The 22,076-nt window shown below is 36.7% G+C and overlaps 1 protein-coding gene across 15 annotated transcripts in view; it reads right to left on the minus strand.

The window, feature by feature from the left end:
* Positions 1-276: 276 nt before the first annotated feature.
* LOC123519901 (F-BAR domain only protein 2-like) overlaps positions 277-22,076 on the minus strand; it is a 104,068-nt gene continuing 82,268 nt past the window's right edge. For 2 of the 15 annotated variants that reach the window (XM_045281555.1, XM_045281556.1), the window contains exons 15-22: positions 10,337-10,417; positions 9,866-10,008; positions 8,199-8,401; positions 6,675-6,830; positions 3,417-3,549; positions 3,014-3,216; positions 2,669-2,898; positions 281-450 (exon numbers count right to left, since the gene is read on the minus strand). In XM_045281555.1, the coding sequence (XP_045137490.1) occupies positions 389-450; positions 2,669-2,898; positions 3,014-3,216; positions 3,417-3,549; positions 6,675-6,830; positions 8,199-8,401; positions 9,866-10,008; positions 10,337-10,417 (1,211 nt within the window). In that variant the 3' untranslated portion in view covers positions 281-388. Of the gene's footprint in view, positions 451-2,668; positions 2,899-3,013; positions 3,217-3,416; positions 3,550-6,674; positions 6,831-8,198; positions 8,402-9,865; positions 10,009-10,336; positions 10,418-22,076 lie in introns of all 15 variants that reach the window. The other 13 variants (XM_045281560.1, XM_045281554.1, XM_045281553.1 and 10 more) reach the window with 13 other exon arrangements.

Below are 22,076 nucleotides of genomic sequence, written 5' to 3' on the forward strand. Positions count from 1 at the left end.
TGCAGCTTGTTCAGGTCCTGAATTATGGCAAAAAAAAAAAAAAAATAAAAAAAATAAATAAATTAAATAAAAATAAATAAATAAATAAATAATAAATAAAAAAAATTATAAATAAAATAATAATAATAATAATAATAATAATAATAATAATAATAAAATAACAAATACTAAAAATAAATAAAAATATCAACAATAACATGAATAATAATAATAATAATAATAATAATAATAATAATAATAATAAAAATAATAATAGTAAAAATAACATCAACAATAATAATAACAATACTAATACTAATACTAATAATAATAATAAAAAAAAATTATATAAAAATTTTTAAATTGTCTTACACTGGCTACATAGAAAATTAATATACAATACCTAATACTAGCTGGGTATTGAGCCGTACCGTAATCTTAACACAGCATCTGCATCACATATGTACTTGCCTGAGGAAAGGAAAAAGATATGAATAATTAATTCACTGTGGAGATTTAAAAATTTTATCCTATTTTCTTTAAAAAAAAAAAAAAACTATGCCAAATAAAGGTAGAAAATGTTTTAAAATATTCTCACAACTGTTATAGATTTTTACCCACATCCTTTACTGGGAACATTCTACTATAATAAGGGAAATCATAACGGTGACAGATGAATCACAACATTGTGCAGTATTATCTTTTCTTCTCATACAGGTCACCTAATTCAGAAAACATAAATAACCATGTATACTCCTGCACACAAACTCACTTGTTCTTATCACACATCATGCTGCTCTTCATACCAAGTATTATCTAAATCTATCCTTCCTCTACCACCAACCGACAAATGAAGATCCAATAATTTAAAATGAGTTTCTTGTAAGTTTAAGATTCAAGTTGTCAGAAAAAATTACAATCCTACATATCAATTCCCTTCCATCTCATAACCCCCAAAAGATGGGGCCATTCCTCATGGCTGTCCCTGCCAGCCGGAGTAGTTTAGACAATTCAGAGAGAGACAATTCAGAGAGAGAGAGAGAGAGAGAGAGAGAGAGAGAGAGAGAGAGAGAGAGAGAGAGAGAGAGAGAGAGAGAGAGAGAGAGAGAGAGAGAGAGAGAGAGAGAGAGAATTGAAGAGATTTATTTATCACTAGTTTTAAAATATATAATGTAAATATTATAATATGCATTGTGCAAACTAGCTAGCCTATTTTAAGCAAAGCTTTTCAGGCATCAGAGAGAGAGAGAGAGAGAGAGAGAGAGAGAGAGAGAGAGAGAGAGAGAGAGAGAGAGAGAGAGAGAGAGAGAGAGAGAGAGAGAGAGAGAGAGAGAGAGAGAGAGAGAGAGAGAGAGAGAGAGAGAGAGAAACTACAGCTAATTTCTCAATTCTGTCTCAAGCAATTGATTGAAACGCAATGGCATCACCCTTATAATCCTTCCTCTTCAATACCCCACAAACACAAATTCTCTACATGATGAGGTGTGTCTGTGCTAAAGTGATGAAGTTAAGTAATTTCCTGTGCTTCTCAGCATCTGTTCAGATGGTTAAGTGCCATATGGCACCTATCTGGAGTGTCCCAAGCCTCCTTTATCTGCTTTACTGCATAGTATCTCTCAGTCACTCACTCCCATGAATGCTAAAATCTATAATTTTGCAGACACACTAAAGGAAATAATATTATTATCTCTCACTTAAAATATGCAAGAAAATTTTTAATCATCATGGCTGGGATGATGTATATGAGTGTAAGTCTATTATGTTTTATTTTTCTCTGGTAAAGCAATTTTCAAGACCTGAGAGAATAATCTCTAACTTTCTCCCAATATTATTTTCAATAAGAGGCTGTTTGGAAAATTTTTGCTCTTACATATTTCGAGTGGAAGTCACTGGTCACTTATCCTTGTCTGAGGCATGAGAGGAAGAGGAATGATTATTTTTCTCTTTAGCCATTATGATGATTCAGAGGACACTGAAGCTCAGAGACATTGTTGTGATGGAAGAATGTTTGTAGGCCAAAAAAGTCAGGCAGAAATTTAGAATTAAGTCCACAAAGGGCATTTCAACTATGGATGTCACCCATCCTCTATGTTGCATCAACTATAGATGCCACCTCTCCTTCAGGGCTTGAATATTTATGAGTCCTTAGTTCCGTGCTTTCCAAATATCACCGTCCTCCCCATTCATCTTCAAATTGTCAAGATTCTTGTGATAATTTTTGTTTCACTGATGATATATCTATTCATTACACTTAATGTCTTGTCTCTCACACTTTTAACACTACATTCATTGATGCATGTTTTTCACTACTAAGCCATAGCATATCAGTGACTGCTGTAAAGCACTCAGTTCCCTAAATATTCATAAATCTACATTCTTCAACATTTATGCTTTATACCAGAATTTTGAAAAGTAAATAAAAGTACAACCAATATCTCAAACATTCATGAGAGGAATACACTTCTTTCATACCTACACTAAAAGTTTCCCAGTTCTCTACTTTTTCAAGTGACAGAACATACTAATGAAACATCTAAATCTGTCTTTATGTGCACCACGATGACATTCCCAACAAAGTGAAATTATGTCAAGCTACACTTTAAATTACAGTCATACTTTTACATACAAGCATCTCTAAACAAATATATTAATAAAAAAAAAATCACCAGTGGCCTTAACCTAGTCTCACCTGAAACAAATCTCTTCTTCACCAGTGAAACTCGATACCCTGAGCCAAGAAGATTGAATTCCAAGCCTGATATTGTTGTGCCTTCACAATTGAACTGTGTGGAGACAGTGGCTGGTGTGGATGGACCTGCAGCCACCTCAAACTTGCCCCTTAAAGAACCAACTCCATTGTTGGTTGAGTGTGGGGACAGTTCTGTTAGTTTCCATACTGCTCGTTGCTGGTCTTTTAACCTATGTGGATAAAACTAGGATGAAATATGATGATACATTTAATGAACACACAAATAATAAGCATGAAAGACAATTATATCTGAAACTTGTTTTTCAAACAGACTTATCTCCTTACCATTGACCCTGAGGTTTGGACTGCATATTTTTTACAATACCATCCACAGGAACCATGACATTTACATTCAGCAAGGGAGATGGAGAAGCAAGAGCATGAGGATTGTACTTGTAATCTATACGAAGGTCAGTGTGATTATCTTCACACTTCCAGTACGAAACTAACTGGAGTGGTGAAGTAGTTGCTCCATTTAGAGTGTTCACCTGTGAATGTCAATGATGATGATATAAGTATTCATACATAATCACAATGTTTAATTTTTATTCTCTAGCATTTTTTTCCACCCTGTTCACCTTACAAATATTTGCTCATTCAACCCAGAAACCATATGTCAGTCAACCATCCTTCCTCCTGTCAAATGTGGACATAAGCAGCTATGTTGCTTGCATGTTGCCGTACTTACCTGATATTTGATCATGTCAACATTAAAGTAAGATGCAGAAGGGTTGCCTTCAGCTTGTTTTCGGAGAAGCGATGTAAGTGCATTCATGTTGAAATTGAATATTCCATAGTCTGAAGTTGATTGTTCTTCATCCCTACAAAGAAAATAAGTTTTAAATGAAAAGTAAAACTAATCTTTGGAGAAATTGAAATTTAGATGAACTTGATTAACAAACAAATAACAACATTTACTTTAATAGTTAAACCTTTAACCCGTAAGAGGTCAGCACTGATTTACCTCCGAATACTCGTTCAGGTCACCAAAAATTCCACTTTCTTTTTTTATTCCATATAACTCAAAATGGGCATAGAAAAGTAAAAATAAGAGTTAAAGTTTGAAATAGTAATTTTTAAATATCCAGCTGGAGCTTTAAATTTACCTCGCTCAGTGATGCTGCCAGACATACAACTTCTGAATGAGGTTTTTTTAATCGTATTATCGATATTTTTCTCCTACGAGACATGTGTATAATGGTTACATATTCATAAATTAACCCATGTTTTATAAAATGAAAAATACAAAAAATATTTGTAAATACTGTAAATATAATGTAAAAAGTAATTTGCTCAGTTTACCACAAAATATTGTTTATTATTTTTTCTTTCAGTATCTAAGCTTTTTTTAGTATTGCAGCAGGGTGTGATATTCTTCAAAACAAGGCTCAATGCATAGAGCTATATCACATTCATGACAGTAATACCAAATGTTGCTCTGTTTTTTTTGGTCACGCCAAGGCAAGGCGGCAGGGTGGGGTGGGGGATGAGGATGACTAACCCATGTCAGAATGGCGGGAAATTGTGCTGATATATGCTAGACACTTCAAAGAACATAAATATTGAAGCTGGATGGAATTTCAAACGCATGGAAACCGAGAAAGGGGCAAACGTACTTGTACGTGATTGACCACAGATAGCTGACCTCTTACAGGTTAAACCACTAGTGAAGTGCCCAATTTGGGTGGTCACACATAAACATGAAACCTTCCACATAAAACTGCATCATAAAAAGATTCTGAATGGGAAGAGTAAATGAAGAATACAAAGATATAAAGTGTGAAAAATCATGAGTAATAGGGAGGAGAAACTAATCAAATGGATGTCTTGGATATCTAAGTTCGCATGTTAAAGAAATGTATGTACCTTGAGACGGGGAAAAGGCTATCACTATCCCAATGTCTAAGGAGGACACTAACAATTACTATGGAAATTACAGCAAAATTATAGCTATGAGTCTCTTGAGAACAGCCTTTAGTTTATGAAAATACTATGATTGAAAGAAAGCAAAACAACACAGAGAGAAAATAAAGATCAATAGAGGATGATGTGTGAATTACATTCTTCAATCTGGATGGCAGCAGAAAAATTAAGACTATGTTGATGAATATATATCATGATAAAATGGAAATGGAACAAATGATCTGAGATTTAAAGTTAAAATAAATAAATATAAAAAAGTACTGAGAGCAGGTATTTTGCACTGATCTATCCCTGTCAGAAGTAAAGTAAAAAAAAAAAAAAAAAAAAAAAAAAAAATTAAAATTTCAAATAGAAGACAAAATGTCAAAGGGTAATTCTCTGAAAATCGGAGATAAGGTTCTATAGATTGGATCTATCTAAAAAGCCAAGGCCATAAGTCTTACACATGTTTCATATAACTGTGTTGCTTAGTAAGCTGCCATTAGGTCACAAAACTGACCCATGCAAACAAAGAATCTTCCTTTCAAATAATTATAATTCTGTACATGACAGTAAGTGAATAGAATTCTATAACCCTGGCCCTTAAAATATATATATATATATATATATATATATATATATATATATATATATATATATATATATATATATATATATATATATATATATATATATATATATATATATATATATATATATATATATATATATATATAAATATATATATATACAGTGGTACCTAGAGATATGAGCTGCCTAAGATACGAGTTTTTTGAAATAAGAGCTATTTTTTTTTTTTTTACTGAGACACGAGCAAAATTTTGAGATACAAGCCATGGTTGGGGGATATTGCTGCAGGTCGGCAGCTTGGCGCATCGGTCCAGCCTCAGCTGAGTTATTATCTATGTGTTTCCTGTGGATCTCATGCACGGTATTCTTTCTTCTTTTATACACTATTTACTGATCTCTGTCTCTCTCTCTCTCTCTCTCTTTTTTTTTTTTTCTTTAGAAAGTGCAGTTTTAATTTACGTTTAATGTTTACATGTGAATGGTGCATGCTTCCTTTCCTCCCTTCCTCCCTTCCTCCTCCTCCTCCTCCACTATTTATCATCATTAGTTGAAAATGTCTGTCTTCAAGGTAAGAACACTAAATAAACTTCTGCTGTCATTTTATATATTTTCATGCATTGATAAAGTATGCATGTGTATATGTAATGGAAAAGGAGGACAATGTAAACCAAACTGGCTGTGGCAGTGCAGCCTCTCTCTCTCTCTCTCTCTCTCTCTACTTAAAACTTAATTTTTTCGATGAATAGTGTTTATAGGATCGTTAACAAGCTCTTCAATGATTATTAGAGCAGCAAGTCTTCTGTGGGTGGCTATATCTGTACACTCTAACTGATTAACAGTCCCAAGTGAGGGTTGGGAATGCAGTAAGGTAATGTCCTGTGGAATGCACCCTCTGAGATAAATATACTTTATTAGGGTAGTTTTTCGATCTATATTATCTTTTGTTATATTTTATGTTTCTGTGCAATAATTATTACTCATAAATACCTTTTTCTTACCTGAAAACATGCAAAATAAATAGGGGTGCTCGTTTTTGGGAGGCTGGAACGGATTAATGGCATTTTAATGCATTTTAACAGGAAAATTGTTTTGAGATATGAACTCCATCATGGAACGAAATGAACTCATATCTCAAGATATCACTGTGTGTGTATGTATGTGTATATATATATATATATATATATATATATATATATATATATATATATATATATATATATATATATATATATATATATATATATATATATATATATATATATATATATATATATATATATATATATATATATATATATATATATATATATATATATATATAATAGGTAAACAAATAAATAAAAATAAATAAGTAAAAAGGATGAAAGTATATTGACATCTCATGAAAAACAGATTGAAATCTACAATCAAAAAGCCATAATGATTACAATAAGCAAATTTTCAGCACACTAACATTGTTATTAGTTGCTTGTTGGGCAGCACATTTGTGATTTTAGCTATATTGTTGACCTTGAAGGATAGCTGAGCTGGTGATGGATTATTGGCCAGAACACCAACAATGCCAGCAGGAAACGACACCATCATCTCCCCTGTCACCTTTACCTGGCACCTGCAAATATATCAATATAAAAACTTATATATTTGTCTATTTACACTCTTACAGCACTCTGCAATATCAGAGTTATGTAAAATAAATGTCACTACTGCTGCAAATCACCAATGAGCAACAGTCAACTCTCAACTAACGCAATTTTGATTTAATGCAACTTGATATTTAAGTGCTTAAGGAGATACGATTAAATAAAGCAATTTATTCCATTTAACACGGGTAAACTCGATGATGTCATGCACACCCACACTGTTCTGGTGGGAACCGCATCAAACCATGATTCATAAAATTTAAAGTGGAGCAACTTCCAGCAACAAAATGGCATCCACAAACACAGGAAGACATGTCAACAAGATTGCTTGCAGGTTGCTGGTAAAATCACCTTTTGAGGTGTTATTGTTTCACATATACCTACGTTTATGTTCACAAAACTACATTTCTGTTAGCATTTTACTAGCCTTACCACCAAGAAGGGATTGTTTTGTGATATACAAAGTGATATCTTGCATGGAACATGGAAAAGAAAGCAGGAGAAAAAGAGCCATTTGTGATTGGCAGCAGCTGCTTCTTCTTCTTGCGACTCTCTTCACCTTATGCGTTACTTTCACCACATGATGTCCATTACAGCAGGCAATAATGGGGCAGAAACAAAAATATTGTGGTGAAAGCAATGCACAAGGTAAAGAGCGTTACAAGAAGAAGAAGCGGCTACTGCCAATCACAAATGGCTCCTCATTTCCTGCTTTCTTTTCCATGTTCCATGCAAGATTTCATTTTGTGTATCACATAACAATTCTTTCTTGGTGGTAAGGCTTGTATGTAAAATGCTAACAGAAATGTTTGTGAACAAAAAAAAAAAAAAAAAAAAAAAAAAAAAAATGAAAATGAGTTAGGAGTTAATCCGCACAGACTAGATTGTTTCTTGGCATTTTCACCTTGTGTCCTATACTATGGCATCCAAGTGTCCCTCACAAGAAAGTAATTCCAAGAAATCAAGGAAGACTGTGACCATTTAGAAGTTGGAAGTGTTAGATTGATATATTAGGAGAGAAAAGACCTCCATTATTATCCATGCAATGGGACTGAGGGAGAGCATGTTGCGTATAATCAGAGCTAATAAAATGAGAATGTATGTTTTTAATATTTCCTTGGACTTAAAGATGCATTAATAGATTTTTTAAAGGTTTGAGTAACAAAATCCCAAAATTAGGCAGACTTTCCAAGTGGCCAGGAACATAACCCTCCCCTATTACTATTGTTTTCTATAGAAAATTATGTTTGAATAATGCAATTTTGAATTAAGTGTCGCCTCCAGGAACGTTACCCTCGCGTTACTCGAGAGTTGACTGTACTATATTTATTTGTTACCTGGATTCATCAGTTCCCCTAAAGTAAGCATGGCAAAGTTCTTGAAATGCAACAGCAAGAGGTATTGTGTCGGACAAGCCTATGGTGAGGGGCGAGGGACCACGAGAAGTGCCCATCATGCCTGAGGTTCGGAACTCCAGACTGGATACAGACTCAGCCCGGGGAAGTACAGTGGAGGGACTCTGGCGACCTCGTGCTGGACCCTGAGGGAAAAATTATGAAGAAATATGAAAATGAGAAAGATTGATAAAGACGTGAGAAAAATGTGCTTCATAAGCCAGCAAGGAATATTTTCTCTTTCTTAAGGAATATTTTCTCTGTCATCATGTGATTTTTAAAAATCTTGGCAAGAAACACTATAGGAAGACCATCTTCTACCTTGTTGCCCTGAAATGTACAGTTGATATATTTATAACAAACTACAATGGAACCTTGGTTCTTAAACAGATTTGTTCCTTATAGCTGAAAACTGAAAAAAATGGATTAATCCACTCCTGAACACCTGCCTACCCTATCTCAGCAGCTTATGACAGAAGCTTCCACTCCTAAGATGGATGCTCCTCAATATCTCTAGCCCAGAAATTATTTATCCAGAAAGGATTAACTCAGTAACTTAGAACTCATCAGGCAATACTGTTTAGAACATGCAGGTATTCTCTTTATTACTGATCTAGTGAGGGAAGCCTAACAGAGTGATACAGAGAGAAGCAATCTACTCACTGCTAAAATGAAGGAGATCATAACACTTTTACATCTTGCTGCTAATAAAAGGCTACTGGGAAAATGCCATTGATAAAATTTAAATTTTTTATTCCATCCTGTCTAAGAGCTGTATGAGTGGAACCACCCTATACATGTAAAGCATACTCCATACACAGACGGATAAAATCTCTGTACAGCATTAGCAGTAGGGGGATGAGAAAAAACTGGCAGAGATGACTAAGAAAACCAACCTAACTTCATAAAACTTGTTGAAGCTAGTGTTAAGACGTGAAATTTCCAGTTTAGATTATAAGCAAAGGACACACAGAAGATGTTCAGCACAGAAGAGTGACAGTGAAGGAGAAGGGATAGTTGTTTGATAGGATGTTTCAAGTTGATAGATGGAGGAACAGAGTTTTTAAGCTATAGAACAATAATAAATTTGTTCCACCCCAATCAGATATTTTAGAGATCAGAGGTTAGGTGTCCTGTGGCTTCCCTGCAAGATCTGTTTACTTCTTGAAGGGTTGGTTGTTCTTGAAAAGACAAGTGCAAGGTGGTATTATCAACATAGGAGTGGATGGGACTAGAAGTTTGGTTTAGATCATTGATGAATAATAAGAAATGAGTGGGTGACAGGACAGGTCCCTGAGGAACACCACTATTGATAGATTTTGCTTTTGCTTTGCCTTTCTATATCTGAAGTCAAGTAACTTTATTGGAGAACCAAATTATGGTATGGCAACCAAATGTATCATGAGATCAGAATTTTGCTTGAAAGCCGATTTGTTCAGAAGGTGATGTGTTCAGTAACAAAGTTCCACTGTAAATAAGTATACTGGCTTTTATTTTGTGTTATGCATCTTCCACCAGAATAACTATATATGTGGTTTGTGTCTACTGATGTACACCACTGTCCATGAAGAGAAGTAGTTTCTTTAGATGGAAGAGTTATAATGATTTACTTCAATGGATTTCCGTGAGGGAGGTCTTGGGATAGCCATGGTTGGCGTAGGGGTTGATCCCCGACTGGAGGAACCTCCCCCGGTCCTGGGTGGCAATGCTGGAGGAGTTTCTGGTTCAGTTTCATTTAGAATATCACTGAGTTCTGAAAAAAAAAAGAATAAAAATAAACATGTATAACTGAAATACAATACCCACTAAACATCATCTTACATAATTGGTCTATCAACATGCAGCGTGCTAAACACTGCAAATATAGAGATATGTGAACACAGTCATGAAGGCCTCCTCCATTACCTTACCTTACTTTCCATTACCTTAATTATGTATTAATGCATAATATCCATTCACATATAGTATTTAAAAAGAATAGACCTGGGCATAAAAATAGAAACATAGGAAAATCAAGTAGCCAAAATCACAATAAATGTTAAAGCAACTTAAACAACTAAAATACTACAAAAAAAACTGACCTGCATATCTATCAGCACGAGGGGGTGGAGCTAGGATGGGAGAGGTGACAGAGGTGATGGAGGGAGCTGGGGATGAGACGCCTGCAATATCAATGTCTATGTACTTAAAGAAATAACTTAGCATATCCAGCCATGGTATAATCTATTGGAAAGCACTTACAGTAATTGGTCCATTAATAAAACTTTCAGCATTTACTGCATGGTAATCAAGTGCCAAACCTTGCTACAACTACAAAATTTTTTATGTCTAAATATACACTATGCAGGATTTTTACACTAAAATAATGCCTTTCTATATATTAATTTTCTACTGGGGAATTAAGTTTTATGCTATCATAGATGCATATGATATCTCTCACTCAAGCAGTAAGTTTTAGCATTTGAATCTTGAAGCACTCAAAAAATCAAATGACTGTACTGTTTAATTTACTTAGAAGATTGAAGGATACTTATACTACTGACATTACTATTGTCCTTTAAAAGATTTCTCCAGTACTACGTAGAATTATGCCACATTTCACATTACTCTGGGTTAAAGAAGGCTTAGAGATTAGTTTGCTTATATTCTGTGGCTATTCCCTGCTAGGAGGACAAGGATTTCAGTCTGTAGGTAGACAAAGCTAAATTGTCTACAACCAGCTAGGGATATAAACCCTAGTCCCCTCTAATGTCAAACAAGCAGACTCACCATTACAAGATCAAAGTGCCCATCAAAAGTTTTAATTCACCAATTTTTTTTTTTTTTTGTATCTGCCTATGACCATACACCCCTGATGATCTTTTTTTTCCAGCTGAAAGAGTTTTTTTCTTTAATTTCCATACACTTCATCTGAACTTGACTTGTCAACTACTTATCACTCTCCTCATCTAGAACTTTTAAATTCAGCAGGGAGTCAATCCAACTGGTTAACTGTTTATTATTATTATTTTTTGTTTTTTCATGTAGGGAAGAAGGCCAACCAAGGAAAAAAAAGGCCCACTTGAGTGCTGGCTTTCTAAAAAGTGTAAAAGCATCAGCCAAAGTTAGGGAGCAAATACCTCGATACCTCCCTCTTAAAAGAAGACAAGTCTTAGGAATTCGGAAATACAGATGCAGGGAGGGAGTTCTAGAGTTTACTAGTGAAAGGGATGAATGATTGAGAGTACTGGTTAACTCTTGCGTTAGAGAGTTGGACAGAATAGGGATGAGAGGAAGAAGAAAGCCTTGTGCAGCAAGGCCACAGGAGGAGGAGAGGCATGAAGTTAGCAAGATCAGTAGAACAGTTAGTATGAAAATTGTGATAAAAGATAGAAAGAGATGCAACATTCCGGCGGTGAGAAAGAGACTGAAGACAGTTAGTCAGAGGAGGGGAGTTGATTAGAAGAAGAGCTTTTGATTCCACCCTATCTAGTAAAACTGTGTGACTGGAACCCCCCCAAACATGTGAAGAGTACTCCATGCAGGGACGAATAAGGCCCTTATACAGAGTAAGCAGTTGGAGAGGCGAGAAAAACTGGCAGAGACGCCTCAGAACACCTAACTTCATAAAAGCTGTTTTAGCAAGAGATGAGATGTGAAGTTTCCAGTTAAGATTATGAGCAAAGGACAGACCGAGGATATTCATTGTGGAAGAGGGAGACAGTTGAGTGTCACTGAAGAAGAGGGGATAGTTGTCTGGAAGGTTGTGTCGAGTTGATAGATGGAGGAATTGAGTTTTTGAGGCATTGAAAACTACTAGATTTTCTCTGCCCCAACTGGAAATCTTAGAAAGATGATCTGTTGACTTCCTGAAGGGTTGGTTGTCTCTGAAAGGACGTGGAAAGATGTAAGGTGGTATCATCAGTGTAGGAGTGGATAGGGCAAGAAGTTTGGTTAAGAAGGTCATTTATGAATAATAGAAAGAGAGTGGGTGACAGGACAGAACCCTGAGGAACACCACTATTAATAGATTTAGGAGAACAGTGGCCGTCTACCACAGCAGCAATAGAGCGGTCGGAAAGGAAACATGAGATAAAGTTGCAGAGAGAAGGATAGAAGCCGTAGGAGGGCAGTTTTGAAATCAAAGCTTTGTGCCAGACTCTATCAAAAGCTTTTGATATGTCTAACGCTACAGCAAAAGTTTCACCGAAATCTCTAAAAGAGGATGACCAAGACTCAGTAAGGAAAGCCAGAAGATCACCAGTAGAGCGACCTTGACGGAAGCCATACTGGCGATCAGACAGAAGATTGTGAAGTGACAGATGTTTGAGAATCTTCCTATTCAGGATAGATTAAAAAACTTTAGACAAGCAAGAGATTAAAGCTATAGGACGGTAGTTTGAGGGTTAGAACGGTCACCCTTTTTAGGAACAGGCTGAATGTAGGCGAACTTCCAGCAGGAAGGAAAGGTAGAAGTCGATAGACAAAGTTGGAAGAGTTTGGCCAGGCAAGGTGCAAGCACAGAAGCACAGTTTTTGAGAACAATAGGAGGTACCCCATCAGGACCATAAGCCTTCCGAGGGTTTAGGCCAGCAAGGGCATGGAAAACATCATTACAAAGAATTTTAATTGTAGACATGAAATAGTCAGAGGGAGGAGAGGGAGGGACAAGCCCTGAATCGTCCAAGGTGGAGTTGTGAGCAAAGGTTTGAGAGAAGAGTTCAGCTTTAGAGACAGAAGAGATGGCAGTGGTGCCATCGGGATGAAATAAAGGAGGGAAAGATGAAGAAGTGAAGCTATTTGAGATGTTTTTGGCTAGATGCCACAAGTCTTGAGGGAGTTTGAGTTTGAAAGATTTTGACATTTTCTACTTATGAAGGAGTGTTTGGCAAGAACATACAGGCAACCCCCGCTTAACGAAGGAGTTACATTCCTAAAAAAAACATTTCGTTAAGCGAAACCTTCGTTAAGCGAACCGATTATAACAAATTTAACCCCTGATTTGAACTTCCATTAAGAGTAAGCAAAGAGAAAGTGCATCATAGTACAGTAAAAGGTTTAATGAAAGTAAAAATTATGAAGTTAAACATTTAGGTAGTTTAATTTAAGTCATTATAATGTACACTAATGTATGCATGTACGTAACTTTATAATGTAGATGATCTTAACTTTATGAAGGGAGGGAGAGTGAAACGAGAAAGACATAACCGGCAACCTGTGGAATGTAAACAAAGTGCGCATCATGGTACCACATACAAAACTTATGTACCACATTTCCACAAGGCTTTCCATTTTATCCATTGTAGAGTCACAAGTTCAGGTGGTTCTTTTAGCTTTCAAGGAAGATACGGTCTCACCAGCCTTCTTAATAGAGTCTGCTGACTTGAAAATAGTAGACAGTAGATGGAGTCAAGATGGTGGCGAGCAATGTTATTAGTTTTCTGGCCTCTCTCGTGTCTGTGAATAATACCCAGCTTCACTTCGAGAGTAAGACACTTCCTAGTCTTCTTAGGAACGTTAGGCCACGTTGCAGGGCATTTTGGTGGTAAGTTGAACTAGGGAAGATGAGCTACTGGTGACGCTGTTATATTTTGACTCGGGAGTGAGTGGTGTGCGTGATCTTGATCTTGATGTTGATGCTACAGGTGATGCAGAATTTCTTCTGAGTCAGGCCTTTGTATCGGCAGTGCCTGTGTTGTCCATGAGAGGCTTGATCTTGATCTTTATTCTACAGGTGTCTCAGGACTTCTCCTGAGGCAGGCCTTAGTACCAGCAGCTCCTGGTGTATTCAAAAGCCTGTCAGCTTGCATGATATGGTGGGGCTTTCAAATTTGGAAAAAATTACCTGGATAAAACTTCGTTAAAGCGAGTTTGGTGTTCGTTAAATGAGCAAATGGTAGTAAAATGAAACCTTCGTTGTAGCGAAATTTCGTTGTGTGAACCTTCGTTAAAGGGGGTTGCCTGTACTTGGCATGATTCCGGGCTGAGATATAAAGTGCACAAGATGATCGGAGGAGCCCAGTGGAGATGAAAGGGTGACAGCATAAGCAGAAGGAATAGAGGTGAGGAAGAGATCAAGAATGTTGGGCGTGTCTCCAAGACGGTCAGGAATACGAGTAGGGTGTTGTACCAGTTGCTCTAGGTCATGGAGGATAGCAAAGTTGAAGGCTAGTTCACTAGGATAGTCAGTGATGGGAGATGAAAGCCAAAGCTGGTGGTGAACATTGAAATCTCCAAGGATGGAAATCTCTACGAAAGGGTAGATGAACAAAATGTGCTCCACTTTGGAAGCTAAGTAGTCAAAGAATTTACTATAGTCAGAAGAGTTAGGGGAGAGATAAACAGCACAGATAAATTTAGATTGAGAGTGACTGTTAAGTCGAAGCCAGATGGTGGAAAACTCGGAAGATTCAAGAGCGTGAGCACGAGAGCAAGTTAAGTCATTACGTACATAGACGCAACACCCAGCTTTGGAATGAAAATGAGAATAAAGAAAGTAGGAGGGAACAGAGAAGGGGCTGCTGTCAGTTGCCTCAGACAGCTGTGTTTCGGTGAGAAAAAGAAGATGAGGTTTAGTAGAGGAGAGGTGGTGTTCTAGAGATTGAAAATTAGATCTAAGACTGCAAATGTTGCAGAAGTTAATGTAGAAAAAGTTGAGGGAAGTGTCAAGGCATTTGGGGCCGTTATCAAGAGGGGCGTCCGACCTGGGGACATTTTTGGTCTCCTCCTCAGAGTTACTTGTTACAGGTGTGCGATGAGAGAAGATGGACGGCAAAAATATTGAAAGTGTATGTGAATGATTTTGTTTGTAAGGTAACACAGAAAGAATAAAAAAAAAAAAAACTGAAATGACTAAAAAAAATGGGTAAAGGGGGCTGCAAACAACAACAAACACTCCTGAATTGTGCTCCAAGTTTTGCTAAGATTCTGCTGGCATACCAGTTCCTCTCAGGTGATATACTGCCAAAAGAGCTGCATGAAGGTACTGTGGAGCCAAGAGTCAGTTACCACTAGTCCAGTGAAGAAAGCCAGCCCATAATTAGAGGCTAGAAAATAAAGCAGGCAGTCAACACCAGCCCCATCCCTCTGCACAGCTGTGAAAACGGTTGTCAACAATGACACTAAATCACAGAAGAAAATGGGTACGAAGAAGATAACTTCATGGAATACTTGTCTATTTGTCCAAGATGGCTAGTTATGACAATGTAGAAACAGTGAAGGCATTGCCTGCTACTGAGATTATTCAAACTGACAGCAGCACAGCTAAAATGTCCACTGAGAACAATTGCTGCAAATCAGCTTGACGAAGAGCAGCCACCAAACTATGAATTACTCAAAGAAATAAATATTCAAGAAGATTTGGCAGCTATGAAGGAGATGAAGAAAGAAATAGAATCCCTGAATACAATACTTGATACCTACAAGATCCTCCACCAGCAAAACTGGTTCCTAGAATCCCTTGATGCCAAAGAAAGGATGCAGAACTTGCTTATAACTGTGATCTTGGAGAATGAAAATGAAAATATGTTTAATAGGTATTTCCAAAATTTTGGCATGGAAAGGACTGGAATGGGCAATTGAAAATATATACTTGGAATATCTGTGGTTTAAAAAATAAGCTCCAAAGTCCTGAAGTTCTATATTTTACATTAGAATGACATACCATATTTGAAAGTCGATAAGATGCTTCCAGAAAAAAAAAAAAAAAAAAAAAAAAAAAAAAAAAAAAAAAAAAATCATCACTGTTTACATGTGCAAAGATATCTGGAGTTCGATTTTATAGCCTCTGTTGCCATACACTTACCACCAACTACTGCCTCAATACTGAACCTTGACCTCAAAGGACACAGGCCCATTTCCTGAGACTCTTTTTTGGGAGAAAAGGCACATCTTATGAGCCATCAAATACAGTATATTGTGTGTTGGTGCCATACATCACATGTGTGAACATCGTAATAGAAGGACAAATAAGGATAGAGCTGTCCTGCTGCCTGGGCTAAGGCTTGGGGGCATGTATATTCCCTCGGTCAACTCAACATATCACAAGCCAATGCTTTACTTGACAAATTAACCATTTCATGTTCTATTTAGTTTATGCAAAGAAGCTAACATCCCTGGTTTTAAGTTTATTCATAGTGCCTTACAGTATGATAATAATACAAGCCTTCTTGATAGCATAATTAATTTAGTTACCAATAAGCCAGAAGATGCAACAGAGTATGATACATACAAATCAATTTTAATTTTGAATTCCATTTTAGGTGTCCATAACATTTACTCAAGTGACATATATATCCCTGATATTACATATCTGGTGTTTACTAGGATTCGACTGATGTCTCATAACTTGAAAATCAAGACTGGCTGTTTAAGTTGCACCCATGGGACTTACACTTGTGTCTGTGTAATGGGTAGGCTACACAGACTGAGCAACATGTACTGCTAGAGTGCATACTGACAAGACAAATAAAGTGAAAAATATGATATAATAAAGCAAAATTTAGATGACTTATCTAATGAAACAGAAGACAAAATAATTTGTGTAGGTACATGCATAAGGTTTGAGTATTTATAGGACCTAAAAAAAAAAAATAATAATAAATAAATAAATAAATAAAATAAATAAATAAATAAATAAAAAAAAATAATAATAATTAGAATGATATACATACTACCATACATACTGTAGTTATATTTGTCATATTGTGTTAGATATGATGAGCTATGTATCTATATTAGTTATATTAGTAATAACTATTTGGCTAATGTTTCTACTTTGCATTGTTTAATCTTAAAGAATACTTAGGTGACAGTATTTTGATTTCTGTTTATAAAAGTATACTTCTTTATTTGGACCAATAGGAATTTGGTAACTTTCACTTTACTGTAAACATGCATATTTTGGTAAAAAAAACTAAGTAACTAACTATATGCAATTAAGAAAGAGGTCATGTGAGAGAAAGGAGCAAAAGAGAAGAATTGAACTGTGAATCTCCCAGGATATACTGTGCTGGTCCAGGTCAAATCAGATCACTCTGGAGTTAAGGTGACAACAGCACAAGTAGGTACAGCCATCACCCAGAGTACCATGTTAGTCTCAATTCATTTTAGGATGGAATGCAGGGACAAGAAAAATGAGACTCTTAATCATAGTCATGTTTCAGATGGGTAAGGGAAAATTGTTTTACTGATGGAACCAGACAGAAAGACAAAATCAAGTGATGTGAAGAGCTCTACAATGCATCTTACATGAGTATATATCTTTTAGAGTAACATTGTGATAAATCAATCATTTCTTACTTGAAATACTTTTATGCAGAGCAAACTAAAAATAATTTACATTACATGAAAATAAAAAAAAGTTTAATGACCAAATCTACATAAAGTCTCTATAGTCTGTTTTACTTATGAGTTACAACAAATAAAATGTGCTAAACTTTTACTCAATACTTTCAGTTCACACTTTCAGCTCTGCCTGCCTGTGTGTGTGTGTGTGTGTGTGTGTGTGTGTGTGTGTGTGTGTGTGTGTGTGTGTGTGTGTGTGTGTGTGTGTGTGTGTGTGTGTTTATTTACAATGTTGATCTATTTGTTTGGTTTCTGCAATCCCCATTATGTCTGGCTCAGTCTCCTTAATAAAGTCATTCAATTCATTTATCCCTGAGACAAGTCCGTTTATATTTGTATAAGCAACTTTTAATTTTCCACCTTTCCCCTCTTTTCCTCCTCTGCTCTTTCTTCTCCTTCCTTGATGTACCACTTCCTCAGTCTCATGTTCCAAACTTTCAACATTTTTTATTTCTCGGTCTCTGTACGCTTCTCATTTCTTTCTTTCATTTCTCAATTCTTTCAATCTCTCTCTCTCTCTCTCTCTTCCAAATTCATGTCTCTTTTTATCCATACATCTTTGTATACATCTGAATTGCTAGCTTCTTTGCTCTCATTAGTAGTTCTTCCACTGCTACTTGTGATCTCAGTTTTATTTTCATAGGTCTTGCATGTCCATCAATGTATTTCTCCATCCTATAAACTTCTTCTATTTTTTCTTTCAAGACTTTGTTTTTCATTCTGAACTGTATTTATTATGTATCTTGTCAACTCTTTCTCTTCTTTTTCCCTTACATACCAGATTGGATTCTTCTTTTCTTTCAAGCCCAATACTATAATACATTTCTTTTTGTCAACTGTGTCTCTGACTAGGTCTTACTTCTCCTTAATGACCTGTATTACTGTGTCTTTTGTCCTGTCTTGTATTTGCTTTTTCACTATTTCATTAAAACTCAATTTCTGGTTCTCACTTTCCTTTTTCAATTCATCCTTCAGTTTTTCCTGTATTACCTCTTTCACCTTATTGTTGTTGTCCTGCACCTTCTGGTTCACTTCCTGAATAATGTCTTCATAATTGTTACACTTTTCTTTCAGTGTTTAATGTTCTTGCTTGAGACAATCCATTTTTTTTTTTATTTCACAATTATCTGATTGCACACTCTCAAAACACTTGAGTTTATCATTTAAGTCAGTGTTTTTCTTCTCCAGATTCTTCATCCTCTCAGCTAAGCTAGACATCACTTCCCTAATAAAGAATACATCTTTTTCTAATGTTGCCACCTTCATATTATACCTTCTTTCATCCTTCTCTCTAAAACCTGAGAAGGCTCCAGTTTCATTTGACTTGATATCTCTTAAACCTTGTGGTATCTTGCAGATGACCCTCCTTGTTGTCTGTCTACTTATCACCACCACTGTCCAGGGATCCTTCCTTCCCTTCTGTTGCCATTTTCCACTTGTTTCACTGCTTTCCTTTCACTTTTAGAAACGGGACATCTGCACCGATATCTCCTCTCCCAAAGTATACAACCAGGCTGGTCAGAAGTCTTCCAGGCTCCAATTCTGGGGTTGATAACATCGCAGCACGAACTTCTTTGTGTTTACAACACCATCTTTGTGTTTACAACACCATCATGACAGTGTGTGTGTGTGTGTGTGTATTTACCTAGTTGTAGTTTTACAGGGCCTGGGCTTTATGCTCATGTGGCCCCGTCTCCATATCTACACTTATCCAATCTTTCTTTAAAACTATGCACACTCGTTGCAGACACTACTTCTTCATTCAAACTGTTCAACGTCTCAACACACCTTTGCGGGAAACTATACTTTTTAATATCTCTTACACATCTTCCCTTCCTCAGCTTTATACTATGTGTGTGTGTGTGTGTGTGTGTAATTCACTGTTTGATCTGCTGCAGTCTCTGACGAGACAGCCAGACGTTACCCTACGGAACGAGCTCAGAGCTCATTATTTCCGATCTTGGGATAGGTCTGAGACCAGGCACACACCACACACCGGGACAACAAGGTCACAACTCCTCGATTTACATCCCGTACCTACTCACTGCTAGGTGAACAGGGGCTACGTGAGGAGACACACCCAAATATCTCCACCCGGCCGGGAATCAAACCCGGTCATCTGGCTTGTGAAGCCAGCGCTCTAACCACTGAGCTACTGTGTGTGTGTGTGTGTGTGTGTGTGTGTGTGTGTGTGTGTGTGTGTGTGTGTGTGTGTGTGTGTGTGTGTGTGTATTTACCTAGTTGTAGTTTTACAGGGCCTGGGCTTTATACTCGTGTGGCCCCATCTCCATATCTACACTTATCCAATCTTACTTTAAAAGCATGCACACTCGTTGCAGACACTACTTCTTCATTTAAACTGTTCCACATCTCAATACATCTTTGTGGGAAACTATACTTTTTAATATCTCTTACACATCTTCCCTTCCTCAGCTTCTTCCTATGCGATCTTGTGCTTCGACTGGCATATTCTTCTCTCAGGATCAGATACTCATTGTCCACTTGGTCCATTCCATTTAACAATTTATAAACTTGCATGAGATCCCCTCTCTCCCTTCTCTGCTCCAATGTTGGAAGATCCATAGCCTTTAGGCTCTCCTCATATGTCATCCCTTCAAGTTCTGGGACCATTCTTGTAGCCATTTTTTGTAGTCTCTCCAGCTTCCTTATGTGTTTCTTTTTGTGAGGGGTCCACACTACTCCTGCATATTCCAATCTTATTATAGTGTGTGTGTGTGTGTGTGTAATTCACCTCGGTCGCCTGCTGGTCACCCAGCCAGTCTTCCCCATTACGGAGCTAGCTCAGAGCTCATAGACCGATCTTTGGGTAGGACTGAGACCACAACACACTCCACACACCGGGAAAGCAAGGTGTGTGTGTGTGTGTGTGTGTGTTTACCTAGTTGTATATTACAGGATTCGAGCAGGGCACATAGTGACCTGTCTTCATATCTACATTTATCCGACTTTTCCTTAAAATTTGTGCACACTTTCTGCTGTTACAATCTCTTCACTCAATCCATTTCTTGTCCACCGTCCAATGTGGAAAACTGAACTTTAAATGTTCCTCAGACACCGACTTTTCATGATCTTTCCTTTTGTACGTCTATCTCCATCCTCCATCAGTGATATCGTCTTGTCTATCTATCTTTTCCATACGGTTTACTAACTTATACATCATTATTAGGTCTCTTCTTTCCCATTTATTCTTCAAAGTTGGTGGTTCAATTTCCTTCAGTTTTTCTTCATAGGGAAGATCCTTAATTTCTAGGAGCATCTTTGTAGCTGTCCTATGGATTCTTTCTAATTTCTTGATGTCTTTCTGCTGCATATTTTAGTGTAGGTCTTATCAAAGTGGTTATTATCTTTTTCTTAATACTACATTCGACCCTTGAAACAACGGACAAATGCGTGCACGACCCTGTTCGTAGATTGCAAAAGTCCATTCTTTGCAAAAGTACGTAAAAAACTGTATAAAATGTACGTAAAATACTGTGTAATCATTAAGAAATCATTCAAGCAGTACACTCGACCCTCAAAACAACGGACAAATGCGTGCACGACCCTGTCCGTAGATTGCAAAAGTCCATTCTTTGCAAAGGTACGTAAAAAACTGCATAAAATGTACATAAAATATGTAAAATGTTCTAATTTTCGTATAAGTTCAAGCTTAGCAGCCACTGGAAGAGCCTTTCGATTATGCTTCACGGGTTTACTAGGTTTAGGAGGCATTTTTGGATACGTTAACCCTTCCCCAATTTTTTAGTTAAAAATTTTTCTTTTTGAGACTAATTTTTTTTATTTTGGTTCTATATAGTGCTTTTCATGCTGATTATGAAAACAGCTTGTAATTACTATTTTCCCCCATTTTTGTGGTTAACTTTTATTTTGAAAATACCTTTGTAAACATATACGAGTTAACTCGTCTTCCTATAAACTCCAAGCTCTCCCCTCACCTCCCTCCTCCTCCTCCTTTGTCGAGAAATCGAGAAATATTCATTGTCTGATGAACTGGCAGTGTCATCAGAAGTATTCAAGCTTCTGAGGGAAGGTTCATATTCGCTATCTTCCTCAGAACTTGACATTTGGGGTGTAAATTATTTGAAAATACAAAAAATAAGTGGTAATGTGAATGAAAACAACACCCATGCAATGACTGGTTGCTGGGGCACCACCGCTCCACCCTGTCACCTCTACCAGGCGTACGATTTGACGAAAATACTCGTTTCACACGTAGAATGGCTCAGAAAGGCTCAGAATCAACGAGTATATACATCTGTGGCTGGATTTTGAAGGTCAAGTTTTAGATGAGTATACTCGTCGATGACTGAAAACGGAATATTTAGTGAAAATGAATATATACGTCTGTAGCTGGTTTTTTAAAGTAAAATTTTAGACGAGTATACTCGTCGATGACTGAAAATGGAACACTTAGTGAAAATGAGTATACTCATTTCTGCCGAGGAAGGGGTTAAGCACTCGTGGGAAGGGTACAAA

The sequence above is a fragment of the Portunus trituberculatus genome, chromosome 46, assembly GCF_017591435.1.
Source record: "Portunus trituberculatus isolate SZX2019 chromosome 46, ASM1759143v1, whole genome shotgun sequence".
NCBI lineage: Eukaryota > Metazoa > Arthropoda > Malacostraca > Decapoda > Portunidae > Portunus > Portunus trituberculatus.